At 38.1% G+C, this 14,765-nt stretch overlaps 1 protein-coding gene across 1 annotated transcript in view; it reads left to right on the top strand.

Moving 5' to 3' along the window:
• Positions 1 to 567: 567 nt before the first annotated feature.
• Positions 568 to 14,765, top strand: part of ITGB1 (integrin, beta 1 (fibronectin receptor, beta polypeptide, antigen CD29 includes MDF2, MSK12)) — a 17,930-nt gene continuing 3,732 nt past the window's right edge. The window contains exons 1-12 of the mRNA XM_010156490.1: positions 568 to 626; positions 854 to 939; positions 2,460 to 2,682; positions 4,664 to 4,834; positions 5,331 to 5,569; positions 6,895 to 7,050; positions 8,006 to 8,101; positions 9,024 to 9,113; positions 9,835 to 9,975; positions 10,095 to 10,297; positions 12,170 to 12,408; positions 13,887 to 14,109. Coding sequence (XP_010154792.1) covers positions 2,535 to 2,682; positions 4,664 to 4,834; positions 5,331 to 5,569; positions 6,895 to 7,050; positions 8,006 to 8,101; positions 9,024 to 9,113; positions 9,835 to 9,975; positions 10,095 to 10,297; positions 12,170 to 12,408; positions 13,887 to 14,109 — 1,706 coding nt within the window. The 5' untranslated portion in view covers positions 568 to 626; positions 854 to 939; positions 2,460 to 2,534. The remainder of the gene's footprint in view (positions 627 to 853; positions 940 to 2,459; positions 2,683 to 4,663; positions 4,835 to 5,330; positions 5,570 to 6,894; positions 7,051 to 8,005; positions 8,102 to 9,023; positions 9,114 to 9,834; positions 9,976 to 10,094; positions 10,298 to 12,169; positions 12,409 to 13,886; positions 14,110 to 14,765) is intronic.

The following is a 14,765-nucleotide window of genomic DNA, read 5'->3' as shown; positions in this document are numbered from 1 at the left end:
TGAGAGAAAATTTCTAGTTTGGAGCATAAGGTGCAGAGTTAGGCTGTAAAATGCCCTTTGAAGATTCTGAGGAAAATACTTTGGGAAGGGTCTTGAAGTTTATCTTGAAAGAGAGATGTGAATAGAGAAGCTCTATTTCCGTCTTGTATTTCTGTGGTATCTTTATTTAGAAGTGTTCCTCTGATAACATTCAGAGCATAAAAACATATTTATAAGATGCTGATAGATTAGTTTGGGTTCTTCCCCCACCCTCCCAACTGAACATCGTTTCCAGATTTCTCATAGCTTGCTGGTTTATCTCACAATTATTTCAAAATAATTTAAGAAGCAGATACCCTGTTTGACTTCTAAATACAAACTGTAGCCCACAAACATGGTTGTATTAGAGCAAAACTGTCCAGCTGGTACAACTAAGATAATTTGATTTGCATCTGCTCCATGTTCCTTGTCTTCTCTGAAACAGTTACATGTCTGCAGTTTCATGCAAGCTTTTTTTCCCCCCCCCTCACTTATTATGATAAATCATAAAACTTGGTCTTCTGATTATGTATTTCAGACTAATTTAAAATTGCTCACATGGGCTGGCATCCTCTGTTACTTGATATGGGGTGGATTTGCTCAACAAGGTAAGTCAGTTGATCTCATTGCAGTACTATTAATGTTGCTTTAAAACTATATATATATTAGTTATTTACGTAGATAAATATAGCAGATGAGTGCTAATGACAATATGTCAATCATCTTATGTTAATAACCTATTTGTAGTTTGAACTCTGTTTCATTCTGGCTTTGTAAAAATTCTGTTGCTAGCACCTTTTTATAAATTAAGTGACTGATCTGGGTTCTTTGCTAGGTGGAAGTGACTGCATAAAAGCTAATGCAAAATCATGTGGTGAATGTATACAGGCAGGACCAAACTGTGGATGGTGTAAAAAAACAGTAAGTATTGCAAAATTCCTTTTAGGGTTTATTTTTTCCTTTGGTTTAAAATTTTAATAAATACTTTAAATGTATAAAATGTTTATTTTCTTTAATGATAGTTTCCTGTAGCTCTTCAATTTGATAGTTATTTGTACTTTAAAATTCTGATACTGTGATTTTCCTGATGTCCTGATTTGAGTAGAATTGCTTTTTACAATATGTTTGCTTCTTTTCTGAATTATATGTGTATACAGACCCTACAGGTTGTTTTGTAGTTACTTAAAATCATTCCAGCATGGAGTCTGTCTGGGTGTGCTTGATTATATTCTTCCAGTGACATTAGAGTAAGAGGTAATTTTAGAGAGACATAGGTGGTGTAGGGGAAGAGATCAAAGGTTTTCTTCCATAGAAGGTGTTCAAATTTTATTTTTCTGTTGTTGGTAGACTTGGGGCTTAGGAAATTGGTTTCTGTGGGTGGGTTGTTTGTTTCAGTATGAAACACAGGGTGCTTTCTTATGTAAAAAAAAATTAAATTCAGGAAATACAAAATGTAAGATAATCGGAAACTGTGTGACTTAACCAGTGTGTGCTGAAGTGTCTCCTCAGGTTAGAAACAGAAGAACATATTTTCTATAGCTCTCCATCCAGTTTGTGAATGAAAACTGGGAAGTTTTCCTGTTTCTTTCGAGAGGATGATAATATATGAATATTTCTGTATAGTACCTACTTAACTGTACCCAAAACCAGTTTATGAACTTTAAGCGTTAAACTGACTCAAAAATTTGGCTTTGAGCTGTCAATTTTGTTGGTAGGTCCTGGTCATGAAGAACTGACAGACTTTAAGATATATTTATTTATATACATATGGGGGTGGGGAGTGGGATCTGAATTTCCGAGTTTCTCAATTAGAAGCCTTATTTACTCATATTTGAGGCTAGAGCTTTTTTAAGGTTTGAGGTAATGGTAGTTTGCTGTTCAGAACAAAGTTAGAGATTGTTTTTGCTCATGGATCTTCCTTTCAGATTGAATTTCCCCAGAATAAAAGAGCTATTGTCTGTTTTTCCCCTGCTCTGTCAGCATATTGCCATTATTTTCTTGGTGAGTGCCAAGGTGCACTTACATAATCCTTAATTAAAGCCTTTCAAAAACAAAAAGAAGGGAAAAGGGAGGGTAGTGCCAAGTAGGCTGTACAGATAGGTTCACGTTATTGATGGCTATGTGAAGATGAGGACGTTTTCCACCTGCTGTCCCTTCAAGTAGCCAGTACAAAAGGATGTCCTGCTTCTGTCGGAGGTGACATCGGGCTGCTGGTTTTTTTTCATCTTGCTTACATCTTCTCTGTGTATAAGTGCAAGTACAGGCAAGCTCCTGGACCAAATAGTAGTCACTGATATATTTAGTGTAATTCCACATATTTCAGGACTGTGTGGTTTTGTACTGAATTAAAAAAAAGTCATTGTAAAAAGTGTTATGGTGGGTAAAATGTAACAAATTGTGGCTGGCCGTAAAGTTGATACTGTTTTGCCTGTGTTTTCTAGGACTTCTTGCAAGAAGGAGAACCAACATCTGCCCGATGTGATGACTTGGCAGCACTGAAGAGTAAAGGCTGTCCCATGGAAGATATAGAAAATCCCAGAGGTAGCAAACAGATTCTTGAAGACAGAGAAGTAACAAATCGTAAGATAGGTGCTGCAGAGAAGCTGAAACCGGAGGCCATTACACAGATCCAGCCACAAAAATTAGTACTGAAACTAAGAGTCGGTAAGGACGGTTTCATTCTAGTTTTCAGATGACTTTTCTGTCACCACTACATCTGCATGTTTTGTTTTGAATGTGTAACCATTTTGTTACAGAAGCTACTTTTGTTCAGGTAACCTGAATGATAGCAGAGCCGTTCTGATCAGCCCCAGGTGTCAAGATACTTCAGATACTGTTTGATTTCTATGAAAGGTTAGAAATTATCGCTTGTTCCCGATAGAATTTACGAGAAAGTAGATGCAGGGTGGATTGGTACATATGAGGAGAGAGGTAAAATTATTTTGGTTTCAGTGTGTCGTAGTTGATTTTCAACAGCGTGGCTTCTTAGAATGAAAGTAGAGGAGTGTGCAAAAACTTAGAGAAGTTAGGAGAGCATTTCGTTTTCCTTGAAGTTCCGCTGTCTTTCAAAGCCTTTGTGTCTGAACTGGATGGTTTTGTAGTTAAGAAGCGGGATTTCTGGATTGCTACATAAAATACTTCCCAGAGGCTAATGATGTGGACACAGGACTACAGTGATGAAAAGAAAGTAGTTGTGTACCAATTCCAGCCCCTGAAGAGAACTTTATTTAATTAAAATGAAGGGTGGCAGCAGGGCTAGTAGCTCATACAGTACTTGAACGTAATGTAGATTGTCCTTAAGGACGGTTCCTAGGTACTGCAGACCCGTTCAACAGCTGCCTTGTATTTACCAGGAGTAAGAGCCAGGGTGGGCTGCTTGGTGGTGATTGCCTTAATAAATGTAAGATGATCTGAAGAAGCTTAGCATGATGATGAGGGGAAAGAAAAGGAATGAAAGTTACTTTGCAATTTTGGTATTACCCCTATTTATTTATAGTGCGACCCTTTCAGTTTCAAACCAAAGTGTCATCCCTCTCTTGACACAGAAGCTTCTTTATCAGAAGGTGTAAGGGACTTGGGCAACCAGAACCTAACTACCCAAAAGGTTACTGCTCTGTTTGTAAGCACTTCTGGTCATAAGCTATCTCATGAGAGACTGTGTGCTTCCAGGGGGGGATACTTGCTTTCTGTGCAGGCTCTTTTAAATATCAGCTAAAGAAAATGTAAAGCTCTAGTTTTGGAGTTTGGTTGTTGGGTTGGGGTTTTATTTGCGTTGGGTTTTTTTGGTGTGCAAACCATGCTGCATAGCTGAGTGATCCCTATGCTGTTCACTTTGAACATCTAATGGGTTTCCCCAGTTCGATAATGATTAAGCAGACTTAGGCACTAGCAATATCACCATTTAACTTCAGTGACTGAGTGGGGTGGGGGGAAAATCTAATTCTATTCCTTATTTCATATATAATAGGCAAAAGAATACTTTCCCATTTTCCAGGGCTGGAGGGTGGTGGTGATTCTTCTGCAGTGGCTTGCAACATCAGAGTGAGACTACATGCTTCTGTTGGCAAAACGCAGGGTCTGGGCTTAGAATTGCAACCAGTAGTAACTTTCCATTGTCTTACTGCCATTTCTGTGTTCTCAGCCTGCATTTGATACAAAGTAACTTGAAATATTCCATGCAGAACTGATTTTTCTTCTATAAACCTATTTAAACAATGGCTTTTTTTAAACTAAACCCTGAGAAGTTTTGGGATCATCTTGGATGCAAACAGATATTGAAAAATTGTGCTATTAGGTCTTACAGGAACCTTGTTAAAACTATTGCAAGTTCGAAGGTTTGAAATTGCAGCAACTACGAGAAGCTTGACTTGTTTGGTGTTTGGTTTTTTTTCCTGCAGGCTAGTATTTTTTTATGGAGAGATAAAATTCTGTGAAAATATGAAGTTGGATGTTTGAAAGAAATACTTGAATGTGGTCTTTTTTAATCATAATTTAATGTTAAACATTTCAATTAACAGGAGAAAAATTCACCCACATTTAGTTCAAAATCAGTATTTCAAACACTTTCCTTAGAAGTGCACTTTTCTTGCCAATGCAGTCCTGGGATTTTTAATGGTTTCTATTTTTTATTTAATCTCTGAAACAGGGGAACCCCAAACATTTTCATTAAAATTTAAGAGAGCTGAAGACTACCCCATTGACCTGTATTATCTTATGGACCTCTCATATTCTATGAAAGATGATTTGGAGAATGTGAAAAGTCTCGGAACGGCTCTGATGTTAGAAATGTCAGAAATAACTTCAGACTTTCGAATTGGTAAGAAAGATTTGCCTATTAAAAAAAAAAAACCTTCCTGATGTTTTTTGTGTTATTACATATGAAGAGTAATTTAAAAAAAAAAAAAAGAATGAATTATGAAATTCACTGGAACAGGTTGCCCAGAGAAGCTGTGGATGCCCCATCCCTGGAAGTGTTCAAGGCCAGGCTGGATGAGGCTTTGAGCAACCTGGTCTAGTGGAAGGTGTCCCTGTCCATGGCAGGGGGATTGGAACTGGATGATCTTTAAGGACCCTTCTAACCCAAACCATTCTATGATTCTATGGTTATTATGGCAGATATTCTAGTAGGTAGAAGAACTTATCGAGGAGCATGAGAGTGCTTGGTGTTGATGGAGAAGCTGGAAAGTAAACAAGTATGAGAGTTATTTCTGATTTTGGTTCAGCTAAAGTGCATTTGCATTCTGTTGTGTCTTAATATAAGGAGAAGAGACTTCCACTCTTCAGCTTACAAAGGTTTTATTGTTCTGTCTTAGGCTTTGGCTCTTTCGTGGAGAAAACTGTGATGCCATATATAAGTACGACACCAGCCAAACTCCAAAATCCTTGTACAGGTGACCAGAACTGTACAAGTCCATTTAGCTATAAAAATGTGCTCAGCCTTACCAGCGAAGGAAACAAATTTAATGAACTTGTAGGTAAACAGCACATTTCTGGGAACTTAGATTCTCCGGAAGGTGGATTTGATGCAATAATGCAGGTTGCGGTTTGTGGGGTAAGTGTGTGTTGGTTTTCTTTACTGCTCTGTTAGATGAAATTGTTTGAGTACAGCCTTCATGTTTTATGGTCTTGTTTTGTGGTGGGTGATGTCTTGCTCGCGTAAGATGACACGTTCGAACGTGACAGACTGAGCAGGCTGCATGAAGTTGTCTTTTGCAAAGAGCTCTAGTGAGTGAATGAACCTGAGAAACGTGAAAGTGGTGGTTAGAGGTCGTTTTCACAGCAGATAGTTGCGTTCGAAAGACAGAGTTTTAAAACTTTGCTGTAAAATAGTCAAATTCTGCTGAAAAGTGTATGAAATCCTGAGGAAGCAACTATTCTGAAATTATTTCAAAGCTTTATATGCTTCCTGTAGCTGTTTCAGAGGAGTTTGGTGAATTGTAACTTGTATTAGCTTCTCAGGGGTAGATGGAAACCTGATGTTTGTTTATTTTTGAAGAATAATCTAGGTCACTGCGTTCTTTGATGTACACCACCTGTACCACATGGGCTTCCAAAAAAAGCAGTACCCAAGTTTACTGCTTTGTTACCATATTACTGTGCTGTTGACCGGTAGAGTCGGGACTTTCTGAAACAATCTGGAGTCTTATTTTAAAAGTACAGTGTTAATCATAAGCCTTCTGGGGTTTTTGTTTGTTATTTTTTTTTTGTGGTAACTGGTATTTATGTGACCTTTTTATATGGCCTTTTCCTAGTTAACTAGAACTTCAACTCTGGAAGAATTTAAAGAAAATAAGAAAGGGCAGGTTACAGAATTAGGCTCTGCAGTTGTGGGCCGGGATGCTTAGTGGGATGGTGAGAGAGGCCAGTCCTCTGGCAACTACTGTGCTGGGTGTGAATCTGCACTGGATGGGCAAAACCTGATGATGCTTCAGAGCCTAACGCCAGGAAGCCAGTCTTCTGATTAAAGACTGCAGCAGTGCTCCACACACTAACATTGTCCTCTGTGCTCAGGCTGCTTGGTGGGGACATAGAAGTGGTCTTGGGGGTATAAAAGAGCTGAACTGACATGCCCAATTTCTAAAACCCCATTGCTCTTCAGATACTTTGAAGAGAACTGAATGGACCAAAGTACATCTCAAAGAATGTTTCGTGCCTTTGGTGAAAAACCTACAGCAGATGTTTAGAGAAGATTTTTAATTAAATGCAAGTGTTTTTGAGGTTTGAGTGAATTTTAGATGATTTCCAGGGTGACACTTGTGCAGTATGGTTTATTCTAAGTCTGTCTACTTTCATGCATTTCTCTATCAAGTGTTGGTCCCTGTTACTATAAAATAAACCGGTGCAAAATACCAAAAATCCATTTCTTTGTTTCTCAAGGAACAAATTGGCTGGAGAAATGTTACGAGGCTGTTAGTGTTTTCCACGGATGCTGGATTTCACTTTGCAGGAGATGGTAAACTTGGTGGAATTGTTTTACCGAATGATGGGAAATGTCACCTGGAAAATGATATGTACACAATGAGCCACTATTATGTAAGTCTTTACATCATCTTCTATGGAATATTTTGTGATCAATAAGATCAAAAAAAAAATCATCAGGTCACCTGGTATAGTTTCAGGCAGCTATGTCTCTTGAATTTTATCTGTTTACCTCCATATTGTGTCAAGACTTTGGCTTAACTAAAACAAATGTACAAGAACGAATCCAGTGTTAACTGGAAAGTTTCAAGAAATGGCAATTTTCACAACATGATTTGTGTTGCTGGATTTTAACGTTTTTAATAATTAATAATCCGCCATGTCCACTGCCTGGACACGTGGTGGCTCCATTCTGTTATTTTACCATTTTGCTAGTCTTTGTGTTCAGAAGTATTTTGCTACTGTAAAAAATACTGAGAGCTCCTTGGCCAGCTTTTGTTTTAAGACTGCTTGAAATCTAATGATGCAGAGTTTATGATAAAAATACGCTCAACATTACCGTTGTTTATTGATAGGTAGAGCACAAAAATGGTAAAAATAAAAACATATACTGGATGGGGTAACCACAGTAAGCTTTACAAAGTTTTTGTGTTCATGTATTCCTAAAGTTAAGTTAGTATTGTTCAGTAAAAACCTAAAATTAATTTGGCTTTATTTGATCTTTTCTTTATGAAACAGTGCCAAAAGTAGTGATTTTCACTGAGATAAGTCATATGGAAAATTACAGAGGGTAATTTTGAGGTAACATTGGGATTAGGCATTTAATGTGGAGACTTTAAACGCCAGGGAACAAGATGATTTTACAGTAGTTCCTTCTGAAAGACACTTGTCTTCATGGAGCATCTGTGGAATTGTTTCAGCGCATCCTTTAGAGCACTAATGTAAGTGGGCTAGTCAGAAGCCTTACATACATTTCTAAAGGTGATTTGTTTACAATGTCAGGTTTTTTCTGATTGTTTTCTAACATGTGTCCCAGATTTGAATTGCATTTTATGTTTGGTTTTTATAGGATTATCCTTCTATTGCTCATCTGGTACAGAAGCTTAGTGAGAACAACATTCAGACAATCTTTGCTGTTACTGAAGAGTTTCAGGCAGTTTATAAGGTAAAGAAAATAACTTGTATTTCTGATCCTTGTACTTTTTTCCCCTCAAGCACTAAGGCTGACTCAGATTTGCTCTGAAATAATTAAAATTGCCTGATTGGAAATTAAAGTATGGAAGTAAGTGATCATTAAAGTAATATTTTGCTGTTCACATTTTTATTATTAAGCCTTTTTTACTTGCTCCAATTGATGCTGAGTGCATATGTAATGTCCAAGGAGAAAGTGTCCCTCCAGCTTGCCCCTCTTTATACTTTGAAGGTAGGAGGGAAAGGGGAACGTATTTTCAGTACTACTTTTTATGAACATTTTTGCAGCAAAATAACTGACGGGGGTGTGGACACTGAGTCAAGAGAGACACTTATGAAAGAGCATATTTTGTTCTTTGTGGTCTATTTATATTCCTGATGTTTAAAATTAACTAAACTGCTGGATGTGATTGTGAAATAGGAAATGACTGTGTAAAGGAGATGCATATTTTTCCTTGTTTTAACCTAACAAGGTATTTTTCTTTTTTTTAACCTCTGTTCAAATCGTAAGTTTTTTTTCTTTTTCACTGGAAATCATAATTTATCTGCCTCCCTTTAATGCACTAGAAGTGTGGTGCTTCTACTTTAAGATCTTCATCTATTGTATGTGGTCAACTTGTAAAAGAGGATGTCTTAGTGTATTCTCGTATCAAATTTCACATGCAGATGCAGAGGAGAAGAGGCTGGGTGTCTGTTTATACTAGTAATGTTGTGTATAAGCTCAAAAATCTAGATCATCAATGGCAACACTTTAATCTTGCTCTTTGAAGTACTTCATCTTGACTGGATAATGCACTAAAGCATTATATCACTGCACAGATATTTATAGTACAAATTATACTTTGCTTGCTATTAAGGCTGTATTTTTCCTTTTACCTTTGTGTACATATTGAAAGGAATTGAAAAATCTGATACCAAAATCAGCAGTGGGAACATTGTCTTCAAACTCCAGCAATGTGATTCAGCTGATCATTGATGCCTACAATGTAAGTTTAGATTTTATTTTGGTTGTATTAATTTTCATGCTTCTAAGTTACTATGAGTTTTTCAGGCAGATAATCCAAGGTGGAATTTATTTTTTTCTACAAAATAGGAAGTTAGTAAAATAAACTATAAATGTACTGCCATTGCAGTAAAACCACATTAGACCTATAGACACTACGACATTCAGAGGTTAGATGACTAGAACGATACGCTCTTAAAGCCACTTAAAACAAAATTACAAAGAAAACTTTATCATCGTGTTTTCCCGTTTAAAAAATAAAATCCACAGCCAAAAACCACACTGTTTCTTCAGCATCTTCAGTTCTTGCCGTCTTTCCATGTGGAAGGGCCATTTTACAACCTCTTGACCCCAAAGAAAGTGTCTACATCAACCTCAGGGACTCATGGATTTGGCCCCAAAATGTTTTCTACATGGCTGTACTGTGTAAATGAGCCTCATTTCTCCTTTGGAGTACATGGCACAAACAGGTGCTGCCGATGTCTGTAGAGACCAACCCTGACCCTGTATAACGAGGTTCGTTGGTGAGAAGGGGTCACCATGAGCAGCCCGAGGCTAGTGTTTCTGGGCATGTTGGAATTTACATAATTTCATGGGATTGTTGCTTAGACTGTTCATAGTTGGATAATGTGTTTTTTTTTTTTTTTTTTCAGCAAAATCCTTATGCAACTGAGTTTGTGGTTAATTAATAACTGTTGTTTTAGTCCCTTTCTTCAGAGGTTATCCTGGAAAACAGTAAGCTACCAAAAGGTGTGACAATCAGTTACAAGTCTTTCTGCAAGAATGGAGTGAATGACACGCAAGAAGATGGAAGGAAATGTTCTAACATTTCAATCGGAGATGAGGTGACTTTCAGTATATTGGCTGTTACTCAAGCCAAGTTCATTTAAAATGTCCAACGCTTCTTTTCTTACAGACAAAACTCATTTTAGTAATGTCGCACTCCATTTATTTTCCTTTGCAGGTTAAATTTGAGATTAATGTAACAGCTAATGAATGTCCAAAGAAAGGCCAAAATGAATCAATTAAAATTAAACCGCTGGGGTTCACTGAAGAAGTGGAAATTAATCTCCAGTTCATCTGTGAATGTCAGTGTCAAAGTGAAGGAGAACCTAACAGTCCAGCCTGCCATGAGGGAAATGGAACATTTGAATGTGGCGCATGCAGGTAAATAAATAGACGCTCATTTTTACGAAAGAGAACTATGAGTGAGACCTTTGTTTCCTTATTAGAATTTATTTGGGTTTACTAATTCCTTTTAAGTGAAAGGAAAAGAAGTACTGTTACAGACCCATTTATTTTAGGAAATACTGGTATGCTGTCTTACCTCTGGAAATAATCCATACGCTGGAATTCGTAGTATTGAATCATAGGTTGGCATAGTACTGATCACAGATTGGCACTGTTGTGTAAGTCAGAATTCAGATTTGGCCTTGAGTCCTTCACACAATACAGTTCTTGCTGCTTTTTCTGTGTCTTTATTTCATTCTGAGGTCCATGGAATATGGCAAAATTATGGATTTATGGAACAAAATTAATGGGGTTAGCCTGTGATATTTTTGCAAGTATTCATACTGATCTAATTATGTCCTTCTAATGTGAGGTCCCCTGATTTTGAGAAATTCAGAGGCTTCCTAATTCTTTGGTAGGAGCTCCTACCCAGATTGACACCATTTGTTTCATAGCAGGGAAGATTAAAATGTCATAAAACAGCCACCTTTTGTTTTGGATGACATCCCCAATCTCTTTTCCCTACTTTATTTCATTTTTTGGGATCTTACTAAAATGTTTCTTCCAATTGCATGTTTCTATAAATATTTCAGACATACATAAACTTTTTCTGTATACGTATGCCTTTGAAATGTCTATTATTGCCCACCACAGGGATTTGATTAAACATGTATTCCTTATTACACATCTCAAAATTAAGTAAAATGATACTGGATTTTGTGGGATGACACACAATGAAAGCAGAGCAAAATCTTTAGTTTCAGTGGAGACTGGTTGAAGCTCAACCTAGTAAGTCAGGGGTTTAGCCTTCCCCCCCCCCAAGAAACCTACAGCAAAAATGAAAACCTTTTTGTCTTGGAAACACTTGAGATGAGAATGGTAAGAGCAGAATGAATTGAAGTCCGATCTTAGAGGACTTTTGCTGTAGAACTGACTAGCATCTGCCTGGTGAATTTGGTGGTGGTAGTTAACGGGGTGTTTGAAAAACTGAGCTGTGGCCCCCTAACTGCTTAGTATTGTGTAAGTTGAAGAATAAGCCACTTAGGGCCATAAATGCTGCATACATTGCTCCATTTTGCAGTCAGTGTTTGTTCCTTTTAAATGAGGAAAGTAGATTTTTCCCATCTTTGTGTAGAAGTACTTACTAAACTTGGTATCGCTGTCACCGGTGTCCAGTGGTTTCACGCAGGGGAGAACAGACCCGTGGCGAAAGAGACTCTTCCTTTTGCAACAGCAGCAGTTTCCTGGTGGAAGCATTGTGTCTGATTGACGCCCCACAACAGTCCGTCAGTCACTGCCGGGAGCAAGAACAGCCTCCATTTGTGCATCGCTGCTTTAACCTTGATAATGAGAAGTGCTGATCCCTGAAGACCTTGGCTCAGCAGCTCTGAAGATCATCTCTTAGCCTGCCTAGTGGCTGTTTGTGGGAAATCTTTACACTGAAAGATGACAGCAGCTACACTGAACAGTCACTGTCACTTAAAAATAATTATATACTCTGTCACAGGGAGAGGGGTTAATAGTGGTTATGTGGCAGTGTAGTTAGAGGTGGTGACACCTTTCTCACCTGCAACAAGTAATTAGCATAGAAGCAACTGAGTCCAGTTTGCTCCAGCAGCTTCAAGGATGGCTACGTAGGTGTCAGCTGGCTATCTCATTTGAAGTTTAACTCAAAATATCCCTTGAGAGAATAGTCATTTTTACTCCTGTTCTTTGTACAACTTCTGCTACTTTTATGTCTTTTTTTTTTTTTTTTATTGTATGGCTCTTCATGAAGTTCGTATTTTCAGTCGTGTTTTTACCTTGCAGGTGTAATGAAGGACGTATTGGAAGACTCTGTGAATGTAGTACAGATGAAGTGAATAGTGAGGATATGGATGCTTACTGCAGGAGGGAGAACAGCACAGAAATATGCAGTAACAATGGAGAATGCATTTGTGGACAGTGTGTATGCAAGAAAAGAGAAAACACCAATGAAGTGTATTCTGGCAAATACTGTGAATGTGATAACTTCAACTGTGATCGATCAAATGGTTTGATTTGTGGAGGTAAGAAACTACTCCAGAGTTTTCTGCAGGCAAAACTGGCCAGCAGCTTACAAGTCTGTCAACTGTACCCTGTAGAGTGGTGATACTTAGCTTATAGAACATAGCTACTTGGTAACAGAGATGAGAATATCCACAGATTTAGTGACTGAAAACATCTACTAATGGAACAGCTGTCTGATCATGAACATACAGTGTGTTAATACACATTTCACCTTCCTTGAATCACAGCTCTAAGAAGGATGTAAAGTGAACTTGACTTCTGCTGTTTATTACAGAATTAACCTCAGGTATCATAGTAAAGAATGCTGAGACAACTGGCCTGAGATTATAATGTTATACTGGCTCAGTGTAACCACTGTGTCAATAAAAAGAGATAATGACCTCAGCTTACTTGTAGTAGCGAGTGCTTGACTCGGTGCTTGGCAAGATGAGATGCTGTCTTGAGACTATCCTGAAAGGTAAGTGAAGATTAGAACGTTCAAGATCCAGAATAATACCTGAGTGCTTGAAACAAGACTAATAGCAGTTAATTCCTCAAATCGGAAGCGATTTAGAAAATCCTTCAGCAGCCAGTGTCTGAACTATTTTGCTGCATGTATTTTTGTCCTGTAACTTCCCTAAGCCGCTTTATGTGCGGAAGTACCTGGTAGGAGTGTAACTACAACCTCAGTTTTGACTGTGATACAAAAATGAAACAGAGAAGCCACTAAGATTTATCTGAATTATGAGAACACCTCATCTGTCTGATTTGCTCCAAATATACCTATTGCTCACCAGCTCCACAAAGGTTAGGAGCAATGGTGCTGGTGTTACAAAATACATGGTCACAGTTAAGCACTGACCTAAAATACTGTATTCTCAATGGAGGAAGGTTGTGATCATAGATTTTTCCATTTCATCCAAATCACCCCTCTGGACATAGAGGTATCTTGTTTCCGGTAGGGAGCATAAAGTCTGGTTGGGTGGATCAGATCAGGAATACAGCAGCGGGATGGTGGTGGTCCAGGGAGCCAAAGATGTTTAATTTTTTCTGTGGTGCGAAGTCTTAAGTTAGTGCATTCCTCATCTCTTTAGGTCTTGCTTTATAAGTTTACGTAGTAGTAGGTAACAAAGACAGGAGTGATCAATGTATGTATATACCTACAAAATGGAACTGAAGCAATGCTGTAATGCTGTCCACCGAGGAGATATGGTCATCACATACTGTTCTGATCAGGTTTCCCTAGTCTCATTACTTTGTCTATGAAAGGAAATCCAAATGTGGCAGAAAGGGAAAAGGGGAAACGCCTGTAAGTAGTTTTTCCAAGAGCTAAAATTTATTTTGTAGCTCTTAATTCATTGGAGTCTTCATTATCTCTCCACCAGGGTTTTCTTTTCCCTGAGTCTATCCTGAGATATTGAACACTTACTTCTTACTGTCAAAATTTAAATGTTTTATACTGGATTTCATTTCACTGAAATATCTTTTCAATGCACAGGGAACGGTGTCTGTAAATGCAGAGTGTGCGAGTGTTTCCCCAACTTCACCGGCAGCGCATGCGATTGTTCTTTGGATACTTTTCCATGTATGGCATCGAATGGGCAGATTTGCAATGGAAGAGGAACCTGCGAATGTGGGACCTGTAATTGTACAGATCCCAAATTCCAAGGCCCCACATGTGAAATGTGTCAGACTTGCCTCGGAGTCTGTGCAGAGCACAAGTAAGTACTTGGAAAACTAAGTGCCAGCTTCTATGTTTTTGAGCTTGTGATATTGACATGTGCAGAACTTTTAAAACGAGGCTTTTGATACTGTGCTTTATTCTACCCTTAAATATAGGGACATCGTATCATACCATCCCTTTAGACAGTAAAAGTTGTTTGGAATAAGTTTGATTAGTGGCTGGGCTGATTCCTGGCCTTGTGCAGCTGACTTGAAGGTTTTCTCTCAGCACAGTATTTTTGGCACAGAAATCCTGCTCAGTCAGCTTTTTTAATGAGATGCTCAGAGTGATACCCTACTCTAAAGCTTGTCATGCAGTTTATTCTTTTTAACCTGTCTGTGTCTCAGATACTGTCACTGTAAATATTCTGTTCCCACACTGCCTTGTCTGCGAGTATTCCTTTTGCTGGTGGCATTGAAAAGGTTTTAGCCTTATTTTCTTTTAGAGATATCCTGCTCAGTCAGCTTTTTTAATGAGATGCTCAGAGTGATACCCTACTCTAAAGCTTGTCATGCAGTTTATTCTTTTTAACCTGTCTGTGTCTCAGATACTGTCACTGTAAATATTCTGTTCCCACACTGCCTTGTCTGCGAGTATTCCTTTTGCTGGTGGCATTGAAAAGGTTTTAGCCTTATTTTCTTTTAGAGATTTAGG

The sequence above is a fragment of the Eurypyga helias genome, unplaced genomic scaffold (assembly GCF_000690775.1).
Source record: "Eurypyga helias isolate BGI_N326 unplaced genomic scaffold, ASM69077v1 scaffold4238, whole genome shotgun sequence".
Classification (NCBI taxonomy): domain Eukaryota; kingdom Metazoa; phylum Chordata; class Aves; order Eurypygiformes; family Eurypygidae; genus Eurypyga; species Eurypyga helias.
This window is presented reverse-complemented; position numbering and strand designations above follow the sequence as displayed.